The sequence below is a fragment of the Poecile atricapillus genome, chromosome Z (genome assembly GCF_030490865.1).
Source record: "Poecile atricapillus isolate bPoeAtr1 chromosome Z, bPoeAtr1.hap1, whole genome shotgun sequence".
Classification (NCBI taxonomy): Eukaryota; Metazoa; Chordata; class Aves; order Passeriformes; family Paridae; genus Poecile; species Poecile atricapillus.
The window spans coordinates 17,050,974-17,072,062 of NC_081289.1; the positions used below are offsets into that span (position 1 = coordinate 17,050,974).

At 43.3% G+C, this 21,089-nt stretch overlaps 2 protein-coding genes across 3 annotated transcripts; one reads left to right on the forward strand and one right to left on the reverse strand.

The window, feature by feature from the left end:
• The first annotated feature begins 452 nt into the window (after positions 1 to 452).
• On the forward strand, positions 453 to 7,465 carry LOC131573035 (fibroblast growth factor 23-like). Its single transcript, XM_058826609.1, has 3 exons — positions 453 to 1,454; positions 3,658 to 3,761; positions 4,281 to 7,465. The coding sequence occupies exons 1-3, from the start codon at positions 1,226 to 1,228 to the stop codon at positions 4,716 to 4,718; spliced, it is 771 nt and encodes a 256-aa protein (XP_058682592.1). The 5' UTR covers positions 453 to 1,225; the 3' UTR covers positions 4,719 to 7,465.
• Positions 7,466 to 11,049: 3,584 nt separating this feature from the next.
• On the reverse strand, positions 11,050 to 20,337 carry LOC131573271 (fructose-2,6-bisphosphatase TIGAR-like). 2 transcript variants are annotated; one of them, XM_058827059.1, is made up of 6 exons: positions 20,204 to 20,337; positions 18,780 to 18,817; positions 16,837 to 16,958; positions 14,142 to 14,219; positions 12,959 to 13,069; positions 11,050 to 12,514 (listed from the first exon to the last, which is right to left on the reverse strand). In XM_058827059.1, the coding sequence occupies exons 1-6, from the start codon at positions 20,233 to 20,235 to the stop codon at positions 12,071 to 12,073; spliced, it is 825 nt and encodes a 274-aa protein (XP_058683042.1). In that variant the 5' UTR covers positions 20,236 to 20,337; the 3' UTR covers positions 11,050 to 12,070. The 2 variants fall into 2 exon arrangements, with proteins under 2 accessions (XP_058683042.1, XP_058683043.1); XM_058827060.1 differs by lacking the exon at positions 14,142 to 14,219.
• Between the last annotated feature and the right edge of the window lie 752 nt (positions 20,338 to 21,089).

A 21,089-nucleotide genomic window follows, 5' to 3' on the forward strand; every position in this document is an offset into this window, starting at 1 on the left:
TACTAATTTTAAACAATAAAAAAAACCAAAATCAGATCCACTTTTGCAGTGGGTTACAGCTGTATCAATCTATTAATGTTATCAATCCATTATATGCTGATGGTATAGCTCCATAGCTTGTTAATGAAACCAAGAATTTTTCATGCTGTGTCCAGCTAGAACTGAAACTGAAGCTAACACTGCTACAGTTAAAATCCTCATTTGCCATTAAAGAAATATTCATTTATTGCTTGGTACTTTTGTCAAGTTTATATTAAATTTTGAGAGAAACCTTAGCAAAGACTAGTTTTGGAACCTGTCACTCCTGTCATTGATTCGCCCATATACAGTGTCCCATCAGTACAGCATTTTCATGTAATAAATGGAACTATCGTTATTTTAAATCAGAAAATTTGTCTGTAAAGACCCACAACACTGGCAGAACACCTGAGAAGCAGGTCTTGTATCTTGGAACATATTTTACAAACTCCCAGCCAGATGTGCAAGGCAGGAGCAAAACATCCAGCTTTTAAGTGTTTTACACGTTATTTTCAGCTGGTTTTGGCCAACTTTAGATTATTTATGTGGCTCAGAAGGAAACAGAAGAAATCAAAGGGACAGTTTATTTGAAGCAGGTTCTGCTCATATCAAGTGCCCTTCACTTTAGTGACACAAATATCAGCCCAACAGGCTTGGTGTGGAACTTAGACCATAATGAAGGGGGAATAAGGCTCAGGACAACTTAATATTAACTTTTGGTACATTTGCAACAAAATTTTAGCGGTATGTGATGTTTCCACTAAATCAGAATGCAGCTTGGAAACGGTGAGGGGAGGTGGGAGTCTGAATAAACACATCTGGCAAAAAAGAAAGATAATTCAGGTCCGAAGGGTCATTCCCTTCAGTTCAAGTGCAGTGGATTGCCCTTCCTGGATCCAACAGTAGGGGCGTGGGAAGCTTTCAGATGTCATAGGGTTGTAGATAACATTTGAACATATGATTAGCTTTCGTGAGCTGTCTTTAGAAACCTTACATTTTTCCCCCCCACACCTTAGCCAGAGATCCTTCCCTTGAGGTTTTGGGACACTTAAAATGTTGCTTTGCCAAAAATCAAGGATGTGGAGAAGGTTTTCCTGTGTGATGTCATGTTGCTGCCCTTTATAAGCCTCTGCAGAGAAGAAGGGATCCTGTCTGAGGATTCACACTCCAGGCACGAGGGGAGGCGAGGAGCCGACGCTGACCCACCATGGAGCGGCGAACCATTCCCCAGGGCATTCCCTGCAGCTCCCTGCTCCTGCTGCTCTGCAGCCTGAAAGCTTCCCTCGCCTTCCCCAACTCCTCTCCACTGCTGAGTTCCAGCTGGGGCAATGGAGACCACCTGATGCACCTCTACACCGACACAGAGAGGAGCAGCTTCCACCTCCAAATCAACGCTGATGGCTACATTGATGGTGCTCCTCACCAAACCATCTACAGTAAGTGGCTTCCTACAGACCTCCATGGGAGCAGGGGAGGGACAACGACATTTTTTATTTCCTCACCACCTATAGAAAATCCCCTCTTCTCATTAGGCAGGCAGGCAGAGGAGTACAGCCATGGGATGGAAAATACTCATCATTATAATTCTCCTTTGGTTTAATAAATAAAATTGGTCCAAAGAAATCTAATGGATAGGGAATTTCATTCCTTGCCTAGGACAACTAAATTCCTATGGTTCCTGTAATGCCCTGAAAGGAAAAACCACCTGAATTATCCTTCATTTGATGATTTTGCTCCCAGTTTCTAGTGGAAGCTCCTATTAGAAGTTGGTAATGATATGCCCCAAATAGCTACTTCCCACTGATGGTGCTACCAAAGGAACTGCACTGAGAGAACTCACCAGAGCAGTGCTGGAAAACTGATGGCATCTATCAAATCTGTGTTTTGGGGTGGAGGTCTGAAAACTACTAAAACTTAAGTTTCAGTGTGCACAGAACATAGGCATGCAAAGGTCAGTTGAAAAGGGGAAATCTATGAAAGACCAGAGTGGCATAAAAGAAGTGTTGAGCCTTTGGGGCTCATGAGAAGAAACTATGCTCTAGTATCACTAAAAGCTTCTCAAACTGTGTCTTCACAGTTTATTATATATTTCACTATTCCTTTTTAACAGAGAATAGTTTATTCTTCCTTTGCTTGGTCCAAACTCTTTAGTTACAAGACAAATTTGGGGGGGGGGGTGTTAAGACTTAGGGTTTTTTATAGCATTTCAAAAATACTTCTCTCTTATCAGCATTCAAATCACAAGCAGCTTTGTACCATTAAATCAGGTTATTGTTATTATTATTATTATTATTAGTAGTAGTAGTAGTAGTATTACATCTATTTTATACACTCAATTAAAAATCTAAGCCTAGGTAATGAAGCTCTTACATAAGTAAATAAAGATGATTTTAAAGTTATAATTTAATTAATGAGGAAAAAGGATCACATTCTACTATTTTTTTAAGGAATTGATAATGAAACACTCACAGAAATGCTGGCACTGTCTTGTTATTCTTCCTACATATTTAAATATTTGATATAATTAATTTTAGATATGTTGGCCAAGAACCAGTGTGGGGTTTTAGAGAACAACAAACAGCAAAATACCACATTTTCCCATGTCTGCCATGAAACAAGCATAGCAGGATTTGGAATGGTGGAGCAGAAAAGATGGAAATCAGACAACAAAAGGGATATTGAGAGGGAGGGTGACTGATTTTCTGCCACTGAGCCATCAGACAATGGGAAGTACCAAGTTCTGCGCCAGGGTGGCATAGCCTGGGTGTGCACAGATCTATCTGGGTGGGACAAGGCAACAGGCACTGAGTCAAATGCAAGGAGCAGGTAAAGGAAAGTTTTTATTCCCACTTTACCTGGCACCTGTGACATCACTCTTGGAGCACTACAGCAACCCCAGTTCAAGTTGGATGGGTTGAAGGTGGAGCTGGTCTGGCACAGGGTTTTCAGGGGGCCTTGATCATGATTTGTTGTGGTTTTAGTCCAGCAAAAAGGATGTTAAGGGCAATGTAATCACAGAATCACAGTCTGGCTAAGGTTGGAAGGCACCACAGGGAGTCACCCACTCCCACCTCCCTGCTCCAGCAAGGCCATCCCAGAGCACAGGACTGTGTCCAGACAATTCTGGAATATCCCCAGTGAGGAGACTCCACACCCTGTCTGGACAATCTGTTCAGGGCTCTGTCACTGCCCAGGACAGAAGTTCTGCCTCATGTCCAGGTGCAACTTCCTGGGATCAGTCCCTGCCCGTTCCTCTGGTGCCACTGCTGGGCACCACTGAAAAATACCACAGAGCAGTCACAAAGGTGAGGGGGACAAACTCCCCCTGGATGTGAGCAATGGCAGAACTGAGGGCAATGTCCTCAGAACACAATTTGGGATTTCAGAGGGGAAAAAAATTGTCTTTGGGAAGTTACTGCCACATTGGAACATGGCACCCAGAGAGGTGCCCTCCATCCTGGGAGTTTTCCAAAGCCACAGGAAACCTGATTTAGGGTGGATTTAGAGTGGGCAACAGTTCCAGGTCACATGGGAGGTTGGTTTGGACTCCCAGAGGTCACGTCCAGCCAGAGCACCCATGGATCTGTACACGCAGTGTTGAAATGGATCTTGGATTTGATGTTTTGTTGTTCTGAACAGGTGCCTTAATGATCAAGTCTGAGGGTGCTGGCTCAGTAATAATCACAGGTGTGAAGAGTGGACGCTACCTGTGTATGGACATGAAAGGAAACATATTTGGCTCGGTGAGTGACCTATCCTAAGCCTTGAGGTTGAATGGACAGTGCATTCTGCTGCTGTGGTGCACAGAACATAGGCATGCAAAAGTCAGTTGAAAAGAGGACTTTTCACTGGCCCACTTCCCCAGCCAGGGCAAGCCTGGGTAGCTGCAGGTGGGGGGGAAGTGGTAGGGAAGATCTGACACTTAGGTCAAACTTTGCTCTCTCCTTTGATTGTATTAAGTTGTAGAGCTGACAAAAATCATCTGAGGTCCTGCCTGGGTAAGGATGAAATGAGATCCATGAGGGACCAATCTGTAGCACAGAGCCATGGCTGGGGACCCTCTGGGAGAAACCGGGGTTTATCATTAAAATTCCTTTGCTGAAAGCATGGACTTGCAACTCTGATCTACATTTGGGTCAGACACAGACCTGAGAGATTAGAAAAACACCTGCGGCACGATCTCATCCCTCTTTCCCTCTTTAACCAGTGTTTGTAATTCACTAGACTCCTCTGCTCACAGGTGTAATATTTTTTCCCCTCAGCATTACTTCAGCCAAGAGGACTGTGTGTTCACCCACAGGACGCTGGAAAACGGGTACGATGTGTACCAATCCCCCAAACACCACTTCTTGGTGAGCTTAGGCAGAGTTAAACAAGCCTTCTCCCCCGGTATGAATCTACCACCATACTCCCAGTTTTTGTCCAGGAGGAACGAGATCCCTCTGTTCCGATTCAACACCCCCGAGCCCCACAGACACACCAGGAGTGCAGATGTTGATCCAGTAGATCCTCACCAGATCCTGGTTCCGCAGAGGAAGGCCCCGGTGTTTGGCTCCCTGCAGCAGCAGCCAGCAGACTTTCCCCACATGCCCAGGGAGCCCATGAGGATCAACCAGAACGACGTGGTGAACCCCGATGATCCCCATGCTATGATGGAGGCCAGGAGGTACCCCAGCCCCCGCTTCTACATCACAAGATAACTGCGGCCCCTCTGCTCACCAGGTGAAGACGGGCAAAAGGAACTGTCTGTCACACTCAGCCTGAATGCTAAAGTGGCTCTTAGAAACCTGGGAGACACTGGGAGAAGTTCCTTAGCTTCAAATCTTGTTTTGTGAGTAAACTGCCATCTGTAAGTACAAGTCAGATTTTTCCAGCTTGGGCTCTACTGGAAAGAAGATCCATTTTTGAAAAGAGTAACACAAATCAAACCTTTTGGGGTCTGAATCACCTTACATTTGCTTCAATGAGGAAAACAAAAAAAGAAATCCCTTGTATGAAATGGGAAACTGATGTTATGTTACCGATGTAGAGACCTGGAGCATCTGTTATTCCAGCAGAGACAGGGAATCCGCTTAACTAGCACCATCCTGTCCAAGCACAGCAGACAAGCTCCAGGTGGTGTGTTATTTTACTATATCAAAATTACCATGTCATATATCCAATATCTGAAGGGGCTACAAGGAAGCTGGAGAGGGGCTCTTTATCAGAAATTGCAGAGACAGGACAAGAGGCAATGGCTTCACACTGACAAGAGTAGGTTTAGATGGGATATTAGGAAAAAATTGTTCCCTGTGAGGGTGCTGAGGCCCTGGCACAGGCTGCCCAGAGAAGCTGTGGCTGCCCCAACCCTGGAAGCGTCCAAGGCCAGGCTGGATGGGCTCTGAGCAACCTGGGATAGTGGAAGGTGTCCCTGCCCATGGCAGGGGGTTGGAGTGGATGAGCCTTAAGGTCCCTTCGAACCCATTCTGCGATTTTTTGTTTTTAGCTTTTAAGTTAGAGCTTCATTCTCTCCTCACCCATATGAGTTAAAAAAAGATCACTCTGCTGTCACAGGAGCAGTAGACATGGAGTACTGGAGAAACTGACAGGACAACAGGACAGGATTAAAGGGAAAAATAGCAATTTCTGACACTGAACCCAAGCTGAGGTTTTGAAAAAAAGAGGAGAGTCTCACTCTCTCTCAAGTGGCTCTCTATTACAGTTCTACATATACTAAATTCTAACATCCCAATATGGGAATAAAGATCATTAGTTTTGCATATTTCCAACACAGAGAGAAGTACTAGGATTAACAATAATCAATAGTGTGTTAAACAGGATGTTTTGTTTTGCATAATACTGAACTCTACAGGGGGGAAAAAAAATGTTTCATTAGGATTGAAGGATTAATATTTAGACTATAATGAAGACTCTCATCTAATGAGTGAAAATTAGGTTTATATTTAGAAAAGGAATGTTCAATTAGCATCCATGTTTGTATTCAGTTCTGAGCAGATATCAGATGCTTTATACTTGTAGGAGTGAAATTATAGTATTTATTAGGAGATCTCTAATGGTGACAAAACCTTTTCCCTAGATTGTTTTATGCTTTGGGTAAGTTCACTTTGAAAAAGCTATTCTTGATGAACTCTGCAGAAATCAGGTGCAAGACACTGATGAGCAGCACAAAATCCAGTGTGGCAGAGATTTGAGGTTTTTATTTTGTGGGGTTTTTTCTCATGCTGAAACACAGATTCTTCTGTTCTGTTTATTTAGAGTATTTATCAGCTTGACAACAATTTGAAGTGGTACACTGCTCCTCAGAGTGCTCATGGCAGCAAAGAAAGAACATTAAATTGGATGCTGTTCTTTTTTTCTTTCTTATGAAGTAGTTCACTGAAGCCACTGGAGTTACATCAGTGCAACAAAATCAAAATAAGAACCCCCTGGGCTTCTTGCTTTCGTTTAATTTTTTCTGGATTTAGCACAACAGCAGGACTGCTGACAGCTTTTAAAACAATCTATTTCCATCCCCCCCATATTTGCATATATACACAATATCTCTTTATCTACCACATCCAACTCAGTATGTTGGAAAAGTCATAGGTCCTGATTCTGCTCTTAGAATGGTTTCCCTAAATGGAGAGATTCCTAATTAGTATAATTACTTAGGGACACAGGACAAGCCAAACGATCAGGATTAGTCTAAGAGTTCCATCCCTTGGAATTTGTTTTTCTAAAGTTATTGCAGTTTTTGATTAATTTCTGAAGAAAAAGAGTGATTCAAAGAAGTAAAGGGAATTGCAGGCAGGCAGACAATCGTGCTTTTTCTTGCTTATTCAAAATACAGCAAGACTTTTTAACTTGCTGACTATACAGTGGAGAGGTGTGATTTTATTTACGTTCTATATCTTTACTTGATTTGTATACTGTTATTCTTGGCTTTTGCTCCCTGAGAACTCTGGACTTCAAGTACACCAGCAAAGTTTGCATTTTGCATTGATTGTTGGAAGCTCCACAGAGCTCTTCTCTAGGACTCTGAGGCAACTGCCCCACAATAACTGGAACCACTAAAAGCTCTGTCCACATTAAATTTTGATGGGAAATATTGGTGGGGTTAAATCTATAGACCATCTCTATATTCCTGCACTAGAACAGAGTAAGAAGGGTTACTCACTCTATCAGTAGCCAGGGGATAAGTAAGCTAAGACTGAATAGATGGTGGATTTTCCATCAAAATGAGTAATTTTAACTATAGGCAACCGTATCAAAACTTAAAAGAATTTATTCTTCAATGGAGATGCTGGAAATCACCAGCTAGTAAGAAAGCATTACTTATTTATGTCACAGTATTTATTTATTTATTTGAGTGGGTCTTAAATCCCACAGAATATTTATATGTATTTATAATAATGTGTTATAGAGACTATAATTCCTTTTATAAAAGTATCAATAAACTTTTCCATTCTCTCCAATTTCCTTTTATAAAAGTACCAATAAACTTTTCCATTCTCTCCAAATGGTGGATTCTGCATTATCTGTTCAAGCTTTCCCTTCCAGAAGTACTTGAGTGAACAAATAAATGGTAGCAGCAGTGTCTGAAAATGTTTGTGTGCTGCTGTCCCCTGTGACTTCCAGCCTCACAGGTTACAGCTTCCTAGGTGTTTCATGCACCCCAAATATAAAAGTTCTGTGAAAGATGATGAGAGAAACAGTGTCTTTGTAGGTCTAGACTGACCATGAAGGGATTTTAACCTCTATTGGGAAACGTCTTTTACAAGCAATGGGAAACCACAGGTCTGTCAGTTCAGTTCTGCTGGGAATTATTTGTGATCCTGGCTCAAAGACCTTGGGATAAAAGATACTTGGTAAATTAAAAGCCTCTGCAGGGAGGGCTCCGAGCAGGGCCCAGGCTCTGCTCCGGGGGGCCCAGCAATGGCACCAGAGGAACGGGCAGGGACTGATCCCAGGAAGTTCCACCTGGACATGAGGCAGAACTTCTGTCCTGGGCAGTGACTGAGCCCGGAACAGATTGTCCAGAGAGGGTGGAGAGTCTTCTGTGGGGATATTCCAGAGCTGACTGGACACAATCCTGTGCCCTGTGCTCTGGGATGGCCCTGCTGGAGCAGGGAGGTGGCACCACATGAGCCACTGTCAGGGTCCAGCCAATCTCTGAGGACTCAAGCAGTTGTAAGACTGGAGGTTCATCATGTCCTCCTCTGCATGCCATTCTGCCCCACATAGTTATTGATGATGCCTTCCCACTAATATTTCCACATTCCTGGATTTTTATTTGAAGTCATTACCAAAAAAATTCCCCCTAAGGAACTTAAATAGCAGCTTTACTCCAGCTCAGTACTTGACCTTGGACATTACCACTTCTATGCCCACTAATTCCTTGCATACCTTCTTCACCATGTTTTTTCTCTTAAGTAACATGTTTTCCAGCTGAGCTGATGGTTTCCATTCTGGCATTAAGTATTCAATTAAGATTCACCTAGATAATATTTCATTTTCCCCTTGCCTATACATTAGTTAACTTCATCAAAGAACTACCCATTTAGTCTAGTGTGAACTACTTATGGTAAAAACTCATTTAATTAGATTCCAGGTTTCATTTACCTCTCTTGTCTGTAATTGTTCTCTCCTTCAGAATTTGTTGCATTAACCATTATTTAAATTTCTTTGGAGAAGTAGAATGAAGCTGTGTGATTCTTGGGACTGTCCCATGCAGCACCAGGAGATGGACTCAATGATTCTTGTTGGTCCCTTCCAACTCAGGATATTCCACGATTCTGAAACTAATTTTATGATTCTGGCCCTTCTGAAACCAAACCCCCTTTTTTCACCTCAGCTTTTAAATTCAGTAAATTCACTTTTCAATGGCCAGCTCTACCAAAATAGATTCAGGACTTACTACATTCAAGTCTGGTGCACCACCCTGCTCCCATTCAGCTGGATGACACAGCTGGGCATCAGAAGGAAAGAACATTACACTCAATGGAGTCTTGCCTGGCCCTCAGGTGCATTCCTTTGGCGACCAGTAACAGCCTGCTCAAGATTCCTGGGTTTTCTCATTCCAGTGGCTCTGCCATATCCATAGATACCAGAGAAGCAGCTCACAAATCACTGCACAGTTCATTTGTGCCCATGCAGCTGCCATTTGCCTGGGATTACAAAGATACAAAAACCTCAGGCTCACAGCCCTCAAAAAAAGGACACACCTGGGGGAAATCTGACATTTTTAAGTCCAGGCATGTGACCTGTGGATCTGAGGCAGCCAAAAGCTTGGATAGATAATGCATCTGATTTAAATTCTGTTCTAAATGAAAAAAAAGGGGGAAAACCCTCCTCCTATTGCAAAGCAGAGCTATGTCTGGAAAAAAAAGATCTGTAGGAGTAGAGAAAATATCTTTGCCTTAGAGGAAGGAAACTGTTGTACTAGCAGAGCTCTATGCCCACTGGCTGCTTGAGGAGAGGCAGACCTGTGAGATGGAGCCAGTATCCATTGGCACTACTGAGTAATCCCTCAAATATTTATGTTCTGTTACTATTCCTAACAGACCTTTCTACTGCTGTAGCTCTTCCTTCCCATGATCCCAATAAACTGCACAGATTTACTGCACATGTGCAGTAAACAAGAGTCACCTGACCAAAAAAAGCTTTAGTCTCAGTGTCAATATCAAAACTTAAAAAGAGTACTATTCACAGACCTAAATAAAAGAGCTTTTAGAATTAGCTTCAGAAGCTTTCATAATTAGTGACTTTTTAATGCAGAGGGAACCTGACATAACAAAGGAGATATAACAAGTGCAACTATTTTGCGGCAGGCTATACCCCACCTAGGCTGGTGCCCTGTCTCCAGCAATGTCAAGAGCAGATACTGAGGGAAAAAGCACACCTGGACAACTGCAGGACACTCTTGACTGCTTGTACTCCCTTGGCCACTGGCAGATATGTTTGCAGCATTTTTGCAAAATTTTACAAATTCTGAACTGGGAGATTCTGATGCATTTTCACTGAACAATGTGACTTCATTACTATAGGAGCTGTTTAGAAAACCTGAGTGGCTTCACCCTTTGGTATTTTTCTTGTTAGGCACCATGGTACCATCTACTTGCCCTGTGTGAGAGTTACAAGAGGTATTTGGTAACAGTAAGTCAAAGAAAACAATCACAGAGATAGGTTTCTTAGACTGGATTTAAATTTTAACGACCTATAAATACAAAAAAGAAGGTAAAGCATATTATAGAGTCAAAAATCCCTCTGGGAATAGTGTGACCCAAGCAGTGTCAAAGAACTTAACAAAGAAGTACACATTCTCCTAAGTAATGGCATCATCAACAAGAACAAAACATGAATTACCTGCTTGAGAGCAGGCAAGAAAGAAAAAGAAACCTTCTAAAGTGAGAAGCACCCAGCCACTAGTGTGTTTTGAAATATTTGATGAAATGACAGACTTATGGAGAAAAACGTGTCACATCTCCACTCATCCTCTTGCATTTTCGACTCCGTTAGTCTGCAAGTCTAGGCTCCAAGAATAGATGGAATGACTGACAAAATTCAGGATGTGGCAGTTCCAGTGGTTCAAAGCACTGTCAGGAGAATTCCCTGCTATGTAAGTGACCTGCCTGAAATAAACTGGCACTGCCAGGGACAGGCAAATTCAGAATGAACTCCTACCCTACGTCCCTACTATTAACCCTGTTAGAAATCATAATGAAACCTTTTCTATCTTCATTGGCTGTGACAATCACCTGAGTATTGAGGAGCCTTCTAGGAAGATGCATTTCACAAAGAGCTTGAGGAGTCCATGCAAAAGTTGTATTCCCATTTTAGCTTCCTGTGAAGACTTACATACTTCAGTATATTGAGAAGGAATTATTTTATTACTGAAAAAGAGCTATGGACACTTTTAAACAACATCAGCCCTAAGAGTCTTTTTCACAGTAAAAGGTCAGGAAGGAAAGAAAGGAAGTTATGTGATCTGAGCTTCACAGGGCAATATTAAGAAAGATTTTTACCTCAAAAGAAATACAGATGAAATGGGAGTTCTATTCAGGAGCCTTTAATTTTTTAATTTTTTTTAAACAGGCTTAAAATATGCAAACGAAGAAAAAATATGTGAATCTTATAAATAACATAAACCAGATAAGCTCACACTGTAACACCACCAACACCCCAGTGGGGAAAGAATGCAGTATTAACACCAACAATCACCAAACAATCAAACTTGCCTCGTTCTAGGCAAAAATATTCATAGAATCAAGTGCATGACCGCAGCTGACAGAAGGATTCCAGTCAGGTACAACTCACCCCAGAGAGAAAGCTCCTCCTCCACAAAAGAGACCATTACTACATGCACACGAGGTTCCTCATCCTGCTCACAGTTAAAAATAAATACTCTGTGTTTGTGTACAGTGCTCTTCAACAGAGATCTTGACAACCTGAACAATTTCTTAGGAATTACTCCTGGCGAGGTAGGTTTATCATCATTCCCACTTTACAAACAGAAAGGAGACTTGCCCAGAGGCTCACAGATATTCAGTGTCAGAGTCACACCCCCTGGCTCTGCACCAAAGCTTTCCCACTGGGCAATGCTCCTTCCTAGGTTCTACTATTGCATTCAAAAATTTATTTTAAGACAACATGTATGTTTCATATTACAATATCATTTTTTGTAATAAAACAAGAATACAGTATAGCTCAGCTCTGAGGTACCACTCCTCTCCCCTTCCCAACTCCTTCACTTGGAGGTAACCAAAATAATTATGGAGTAATGCAAAGGAGTTGTTTGAAATATGTGCTGTAGGAGCAGATATGCAAGTGACTGCAAGTATTATGTTTCTGAGAACAGAGAATGTTTTATTTTGCAACTGCCAACTTATACTGGGCACTAGGACCATGCAAATTGTGGTTTTAAGATGGCAAGCAGTTGCATGTCTCCCTATTTGCAGTTTAGGGTCAGCAATTCCAATCCCAGTAATTATTACAGATACTTTTCCCAAGCTTAGCAAAATTGTGATCTAATCCCACTTTCCCCCCCACAGAGACTCTTAAAACACTTTTGAAGCTACACATTCACAGTTCCCACATCCACTAAGTGAGAGTCTTGGTTAAGACAGACACATGTGATTTTGGGTTTTAACAAATTCCCATTTTCAAGTTTTATAATGAAATGACTGATTCCAGTATTTGGACTGACAGAAGACAGCTGGGACTTCGTTAAATTTGCTGGTAAGGTACAGTTGAGATCTGAAACAAAATAGCCAATCCAGTTCCTCATGTAGGCTCCATGACTCACCACCAAAATATTGGCATCTAATACCATGGAAGATCCACCGCCCTCAGAGCTCAGCTCTGCCTCACTGCAGTCGTTTGTCCAAGGGAAAACAAACTGTTCTCCAGATGTTCCTGAGCTCCTGCCTGGTGCATCAGGCTTGCTGTGCTCCTTCTGCTCCAACTCAACAGCCAGCTGGCACAGGAACTCAAAAAAATCCCTCGCACGCTCTCTCACCTGCAGGGAAAGGCCGAAAGGGAACCTTGTAAAGAACGAAGAGTTTGTTGTGAAGCAAGCACAGATCTGGCCTTTCAGAAATCTGACATGAAACTACTTCAATTAAAAGACAAAGGTTTCCCACAGACAAGACTCAGAAGCCAATGTAAGTTACTGACTGCTGTTCAAACTCCTCTGCCCTCCAGAGAGCAATTGCTATCATCCTCCTGTGAGGCAGAGCTTCGTAAGGAGTCAGTCTCAAAACCAATATTTTAGTTATAAAGAGATTCTCCACTTGGCAGCCACTGTTATGAGACCAAGCAGCATTTTTTAGCTTAGAGAATATCTCTAGTTGGGCTGAGCTCTCAGTGGGAAGCTCTCAATTGCTGCAATTGCGCTGATAAAAAACCCTAGAAAGCAGGGCATAAATAAATAAATAAATAAATAAATAAATAAATACCATACTTCATCCAGTGTTTCTCCTCCAGGAGGTGTGAATGAAGGACATTGCTCTCCAGCATCCTTTGCCATAGCCTTGAGGTCAGCCAAAGGCCTTCCTTCTGCAACTCCGTATTTCTGTAAGGGAAAAAGGGGGTTTGGCAGGATGTGTCAGGTCTCCTGTGCCCCTTCCAGAGGCTGCAAACAGCTCTTCACAGCTTTGTCTTCTTGGATTCCCAAGGCTTAGCTACCTTTTACATTTTATCCCAGTTTTGGGCAAGGAAATGTCTTTATACACATCCTTTTAAACTGCATATATATAGATATATAGGTAGGTAGGTAGGTAGGTAGGTAGGTAGGTAGGTAGGTAGGTAGGTAGGTAGGTAGAAAGATGACAGAAAGAAAGATAGATAGAAAGATAGAAAGAGATAGAAAGATAGAAAGATAGATAGATAGATAGACAGATAGATAGATAGATAGATAGATAGACAGACAGACAGATAGATAAACTAAGAGCAGCATCTCATTTAAAGCACAGACATTCAAAACATGACCCTCAGCCTGATCTTTGCATGGAGATTTTTTTCTTCCTCTGACAGTCATCCCCAGCATACAAAATTCAAGTATCTTTGTGACTGAGGTCACAGTGCAAGTGCTTCTGTATGTAGCCCTTCACTTGAGGATAAGCTCCATTTTCTTTTTACTTGCAGGAGGCTACAGGAAATTAAAATTATTTTTCACATGTAAGAAGCCAGCCTTTTCTCTAAAGACCTGTGAAGTCTTCACAACAGAGGATGGGTTCAATTCAGAATTTTTGAAAAAGACATTAAAAAAAAGGAAACAAAACCATGCAATTAAAAGTAAATAATAAGGCCTTGCTGATTTCAAGGGAAGAACTGGAATTTCTGAAAGAAAAAAGATTCAAACAGGAAATGCTACAATCACATGCTGCTCCTTAAACACTGTATCTTACTTTATTTAAATCATTAAGGCATGATAGTTACAAAGTTCATCACTTAATTTTGGCTCTGCTTCACCATTCTGCAAACAATTTATTGTCCCTGATCTGAATAGTATCCAGTGATTAAAAACACACCAAATAGTGGTCTCCACTGCTAAATCTACCGTTTAATAAGGCAAGATACCCATCAACAGGAAGTTCCGTTTTAAAATTGTTCAATATTTGATAACGAATTCTTTTGGCACTTACTCTCTCTCGCAGTCTTGCATCGTACTTGATTTCCAAATCTTTGCAAAACCTGTTTTTCCCTAGAATGGCAGCAGCAGTCTAAAAAATGAATATACAGTCACATCATCTGCACAGAACACAGACACACCACCTTACACCACCACAGCCAAAGTGAATCCCATCAGCAGCATCTGACAACCCAAACCAACAAAATACAAAGTTTTTCAGCTACCAGTCTGGCAGAATTGGATAGATGGCCCAGGCCAGGCCATAAAAATAGAAAAGATGCAATCTTCTGGCAGTTCCTTCCCAATTCAAAGTCCAGAACAGCTGAAGACACAGTACCCATGAGAGGTGAGCAGCAGAGTTTACTGCGGTAAGAGCCACATCTTCCCTTGAGTAGAAAACAGAGCAAGCATGTCCACACATTCTTTACATGTAGCACATGGGCCAGACTCACAGCTGTGTCCCCTGAAACTGCTCAGTTAATCCAACTGAAAAAACATCTGACACCCGTCTGCCTGCCACAGCCAATCCTTAGGGCTGGAAGGGACCTCTGGAGATCACCGTGCCCAGGCAGGTTCACCTGGAGCAGGTGACACAGGAGCTTGTCCAGGTGGATTTGGAATGTCTCCAGAGAGGAAGACTCCAGGCCCTCCCCAGGCAGCTGTTCCAGTGCTCTGCCACCCTCAATGTACAGAAATTCTTCCTCTCGTTGAAGTGGAACTTTGTGTTTTGGTTTGTGTCCATTGCTCCTCATCCTGTCACTGGGCACCACTAAAAAGAGCCTGGCACCATCCTCTGACACCCCTTGGAGATTTTATTTGCATTAATAAGATCCCCTTTCAGTCCTCTCCAGACTAACCAGGCCCAGCTCCCTCAGTCTCCCCTCATAAGAGAGATGCTCCAGACCCCTCATCATCTCTGTGGCCTCCACTGGGTCCTTTCTGGTAGCTCCTTGTCCTTCTTGGGAACCAGAGGATGGCTGACCTGCTCCTGGTTCTTACAGGCACCCAAGTGTGAAGGCTGCACTGGCTTCACAGACAGTTTGGGCCATTCAAACATCCACACCCAATCAATCTGACATTTAAAGAACTCATTTTGAAAATGTTCCTTGGATTCTGGCACAAGTAAGAAGCCTTGTACTGCTGGCACATTTAACATAATGCTTAGGACAAATTTGGTCTTGAAAATTTAAGCTTCTGTCAAAGAAGAACACAGACATAAAGATAGGGTTGAATACAGTTCCTTGTGTATATGTACAACACAGTTATTTGTATGATTATATGCAGGAATTTCCTCTTTTGCAACAGAACTTGTACATTCCTCCCATACTTGAGCTGTGAAGTGACAGTGTAGTAACAGGCCCTTCACAGAACTGCAGCTGCCAAGAAAGGGAGTTCCGACCACATGGAAACTTCAGCTTTACACATCTTTGGGAAAGCTTTCCCAACATCTGGACAGCTTGTCAAACAAATGGCAAAACACATTTCCTGTATGTAAAGGAAAAATTCAGGTCCTTCACATTAGAAAAGTGAAATTCTGAAAGTGCTTCTCATGGAAAAGGCTGTCTCTAATATAAGAAAAAAACTCCCAAACCAATTCCCATAAGGGAGGCATGCAGCATTGACAGTTTTATGAAAGTTAGAAAGCACTCTTAATGTTTTAAAATACCATCACTGCCATTCACACACGTAAAAGAAGTGACTCAGGCAGCTACTCTGCATTTTTAAAATATCCAACTATTGCACTCTTCCCTCCTTGTGTCTTTTGTTTTCTGCTTAAGCTGTGCTGCTACAGCAGCTTCTGGAATTGTGCTGCAAAACCGATGAACAATGTTGGTTGATGGTGTATGTTTCAAGGAAATAAAAGGAGATTTATACTACATCTGGTTGATCTGGTTTACAACACAGTTTCGTAGACTTTCTGCAGGACAACACAGCAAAAAAGCAAGCAAACAAAAAGGGCTTAGGAGTTTCAACCCCCTTCATGTCTCTTGAAAACACAGAATCAGTAACAGAAGAGACAATTAAAGATAGGGCTGCCACAGGAGACATAACCTTCCTAGAACAGCTGACCTCAAGCTTTAAAAGTTTGGTTCCCTAATTTTGTGTATTTCGTAATCCTGCACACAAGGTCACATGTAATCCCATGTAGCATTTTTTCCTCTTTATTTAATCTATATTGTATATTTACTGCATTAAGGCAAGAGGTGTGACATGCCTCACAAAATCCAACATGTCTGCACATTTAATGATCCTTGTACTGATTTCACAGCAAAACTTGACCTTGCCTGCACTGGTCTGCATTCCTCAGAAGAACACAGCACACAGCCACAGTACCTGGGACAGCACAACAATGTCACAGCCAATATGGTTTGCTTCTTCAGAGAAAAACTCACTTCTGTCTGTGATACCTCAAAGCCCCCATTACTCCTTCAGCAAGAACAATGCCCATATAAAATAATGGCAAATCATGGAATCATGGACTGGTACGGGTTGGAAGGGACCTTAGAGATCATCCAGTTCCAGCCCCTTGCCACAGACAGGAACACCTTCTCCTATCCCAGGTTGCTCACAGACCCATCCAACCTGACCTTGGACACTTCCAGGGATCCAGGAGCACCTTTTGGCTCTGTCACTGCATTATTTTTGCATCACCAACACCAAATAAATGCCAGATTTGGAAGCCAGTTGTTGCCTCAAGAAGCACTTACCTGCTTTGCTCGAAGGAGGTCACTTGAAAAAACATGGGTAAACTTCACATTACTGAGAAATAAACCAGCAGCATCTGCTTGCCTGAAACCAGTTGCAGAGAGTGGCTCATCCACTCCTTGACCTACAAAATAAAAACCCCACAACATAAAGACATGCAAATTTTAGACCAGCTGACCAGCGGCATGTCAGCAATAAAGAAACTGCCCAGCCATAAGAAAATCTTTCTCTTTTAGTAAAGCCAAGCATTAGGAAAAGTCTTCTGGTCTTCCCTAAACTCAGTCATGCTAACTTAATGATAAAAAGGAGTAAAGTCTAGGAAGACAGAAGGATCACTATCAATGATAATTACATTAATCTATACCTTTGACAAATTTAAACATAAAACAGAGACCTACATTTAACAGAGGTCACCTGTCAGATACCTGCAAGAGGCATCTCTTTAAAAAGCTGAAACTTTATAAACAGATTTGTTCAATGTAAGTAAGAAAGAGGACAATGCCACTGAGAGAATGAGATGCAAACACAATCTGTTCCAATCTCTTCCTCTCCACCTCACACTCTGGCACTAATGCTCACGCAAACTGGAGCAAACCTAGCTGGAAAGCAGCAAACCTCCCAGAAATTGTTTCCAGCCAGAAAGTCTGTGAGAATAACTGGTCACAGAGCTCTAGGACTGTGTTGAAAGAAGCAGCTTTGGAAATCCAACCTGAGTTGAACAGGTGTGCTCCTGCCACAGCTCAGAGTCTGCAGGAGAACCCAGATCTGTGGCAGAGGGACAAATATGTAACAGATTGCTACATCCACACCTTTTACCCATTCTAGTTCTGCAGGAAGCCAGAGCAGAGAGAGTGAAATTCACATCAGATTCAGAACAAAGAAAATAAAGTATTTTCACACAGAAAACACACAATCCAACAGCAAAAGACAGGACACCAGAAGTCCAAGTTCCGAGCACCTCATGTGTAATTCAGACACGTGAGATGTCTGACCCCAGTGTGCTGGTAAAGGCCTTACACCTCTCTAAACATAAAAAGCTTGCCCAAAAACAGAAGCTATGTTGTCTCTACACTGAAGAGGAACCCACTACATGCCATTTGACCCAAGGTGCTAGGAATTCAAAAGACATCATCAATATTTTTAAGTAAGTAGTGCAGGAGAATATTCTTTACTCATTTTATTATGAGCACAAATCCATGTTGCAAGAACTGGAAATGGCAAGGGAAGACACTATAGAAGCACAATTCTCCTTCACAACATGAAGTATTGTAGGAAGCTCATTTATTCAGAGTACAACCCCAGCCTTGATTTTCCTACAGCACACATCCAGCCAGTTCAGTGTGTTCAGTTCTGGGTGTACAAGCCAGCAGCCACTAAGATGAAGTCTAGTTTTTAAATATGTCTAATCAAGACTGCCTTCCTAGGAAGAGCTGTGATTGAACAATTCAAGCATTTAAACAACTTTTACTTTTCATTCTCCCTTGCCCTACTGCAGATTTTTAATGCAAGTAACAGATTCCCTTCTTGAGGCAACAGCCTCTTTCACATCACTTTATCTGGATCTTTATCCATCCTTCTGCAGCTCCTTTTCCTAGAAGCCCTTTTCCCAAACCTCATATTACTGGGATTTAACACAGTGCTATGGAGTCCTTCGTAAAGGTGCTGCTACCATTTCACTTGATTACATGCAACCTATTTTTTCCCTGCCTAGAAAAAGGAACTTTTCTAATACTCCTGTTAAAACACAAAATACATCAGCATCTGTTGATATTCTATGGAGGGTGACTTAAAATCTTCTGTAACATTATGAAAGCTATGTCCTGGCTTACACATAAAGTCTCTAAAGGTTTACAGTATTACTGCTTAATAACATCTGAGCAGTTGGTGACAGGATTCCACCATGATTTTCCATTTCTAACCAGCTAACAGAATAACTCTTACTAACCTTGCAGTATCTTGTCTTTGTTGTATCTTGTTTCTCCACTGAAAGAGATTGTAAACAACAACAAAAAAATTAACTTCTCATCATTTTAGTGTATTTTAAAAACGTTGTTGTATTAAATACCAACAAGAGACAGCAGCACCTGAATGTAAAACAAATGAGACACAGTGCAGCACAAACTCTTTTCAAAACAATGCACACAAAGATTTTATAACAATAAAAAAACATTTTCAAAACAATTCCAATCATGCTGCCAGTTTTTAATGAGACAAAGCTATTTGGAATAAAAGTAAGAGAAGTGATTTCTTAAATTTATCATAAATACAGCATCATTTATCTGTAACAACTACACCTCTGTGCTGGAGAGAACAAAGCTGCAGGAAGACTCTGGAGCCCTCTTTTGACAAGCATGTGTTGGCAGCTGGTTCTCTGAACTTTATAGGGAACCAAGTCCAGAGACTATTAAGGGTAGCAGCAGAGCTGCACACCTGGAAGAAACAGAGCCTAGGAAGTCAGAGAAAAAGAAATCATAGACTCATGGAATGATCTGAGTTGGAAAAGACCTTAAACATCATCCAGTGCCAACCCCCTGGCATGGGCAGGGGCACCTTCTGCTATCCCAGGTTGCTCAGAGCCCGTCCAACCCGGCCTTGGACACTGCCAGGGGTGGGGCAACCACAGCTTCTCTGGGCAACCTGGGCCAGGGCCTCACCACCCTCACAGGGAACAATTTCTTCCTCATATCCAATCTAAACCTACTCCTGTCAGTGTGAAGCCATTGCCCCTTGTCCTGTCACTCCAGGCCCTTGCCAAGAGTCTCTCTCCATCTTTCCTGTGGGTTCCCTTCAGGCACTGCAAGGCCACAACGAGGTCACCCCAAAGCCTTCTCTTCCCCAGGCTGAACAATCCCAATTGTTCCCTCAGCCTTTCCTCCCAGCAGAGCTGCTCCATCCCTCTGATGCCCTTGGTGTCCCTGCTCTGGCCTGGCTGCAGCAGCTCCCTGTCCTTCCTGTGCTGGGCCCAGGGCTGGATGCAGCCCTGCAGGGGGGGCTCAGCAGAGCCGGGCAGAGGGGCAGAATCGCCCTTCCCTACTGCCCACGGGGATTATAGCAAAGGAGAAAAAAAACTCAGCTTTCCTTCAAATTAAGAAGTTTTCTCATGACAGTTGCAGGAAGCTGGAGCTACTTGATTAAGTCAGCTATAAACCTCTGTCAATAGAGTGGGAGAAAAAGTCTCCTTTGGAATTCCACCCAAGTCACAACCACCAATTCTTTAACGTTTCAAGGGAAAAATGCTCACACCACCACTCCTACCCTTGCCCCGCCTGAGAGCTTTTGCTCAGCTTCCCCCTCCCGCTGCCCGTGACCGAGGAGGGGACGCGGCCTCCGGGACGCCGCCACCGCCGGGGATGCGCGGGCGGTACTCACTGCCGCACGACCGTCAGCCCGAAGCGAACCATGGCGCACGGCAGCTCAGGTGAGCGCAGATGTGTGCAGGTACGCCCAGATGTGCGCGCAGGTGAGCGCAGATGTGTGCAGGTACGCCCAGATGTGCGCGCAGGTGAGCGCAGATGTGCCCAAAACCGCGCGCCGCTGAGCGCAGGTCCCACTGCCCGCACTGCGGCGCCGCGCGCCTCGCCGTGACGTCATGGCCCCGCCCCGCGTCCCTCTCTGACGTCACCGGAGGTGGCTCCCAGCAGGAAAGGAGGCTCGGGGGGTGTATGGCTGCCTGCAGCTCCCTGACGGTAGGGCACAGCGGGCCCTGCTTCCACGCCACATGCGACAGGACGAGAGGAAGCGGCCTCACGGGACGCTCGGGTTGGACATCGGGAAGAAATTCTTCTCCCAGGCTGCAGGGCAGCGGTGGAGTCACCGGCCCTGGTGGCATTTAATTGCCCCGTGGATGTGGCGCCTGGGGACAGGGTTCAGTGGTGGGCAGTGTGAGGTTTACACCTGGACTTCTGCACCGTAAATGCTTCCGCATTCTCACTCTGCAATTGCAATCAGGAGGCTTTCGCCTTAAAACTCTGGGTTTCGCAGCGTCTCGTGACGCCGGTGTTAAGGAAACTTCCTGGTCTAAGCACCCCGGATCCACTTGGACACTGGCAGTGCCTGAGCTGGGACTGAAGCCCCCTCCCAGCTGCATCCCCCACCCTCACGAAGTCGGACCAGGTTTCCTTACTGGCTCAATTCCAGGATTCCCTTCCCAGAGTCTCAGATGTCCAAATCCTTAAAATACTTCAATCACGGTGCAATTGCTAAATAACAAAACAGCAGCCCGAGCTGGTGGCCTCAGGAGGGACGCAGCACAAGG

Coding starts and splice junctions, on each gene's coding strand:
- LOC131573271 (XM_058827059.1), bottom strand. CDS start 20,235: ATGGTTCGCTTCGGGCTGACGGTCGTGCGGCA. Junction 16,959..18,779: donor CAAAGACAAGATACTGCAAG/GTTAGTAAGAGT, acceptor TTTATTTTGTAG/GTCAAGGAGTGGATGAGCCA. Junction 13,070..14,141: donor ATGCAAGACTGCGAGAGAGA/GTAAGTGCCAAA, acceptor TTTCCCTTACAG/AAATACGGAGTTGCAGAAGG.
- LOC131573035 (XM_058826609.1), top strand. CDS start 1,226: ATGGAGCGGCGAACCATTCCCCAGGGCATTCCCTGCAGCTCCCTGCTC. Junction 1,455..3,657: donor TCCTCACCAAACCATCTACA/GTAAGTGGCTTC, acceptor TGTTCTGAACAG/GTGCCTTAATGATCAAGTCT. Junction 3,762..4,280: donor AAGGAAACATATTTGGCTCG/GTGAGTGACCTA, acceptor TTTTCCCCTCAG/CATTACTTCAGCCAAGAGGA.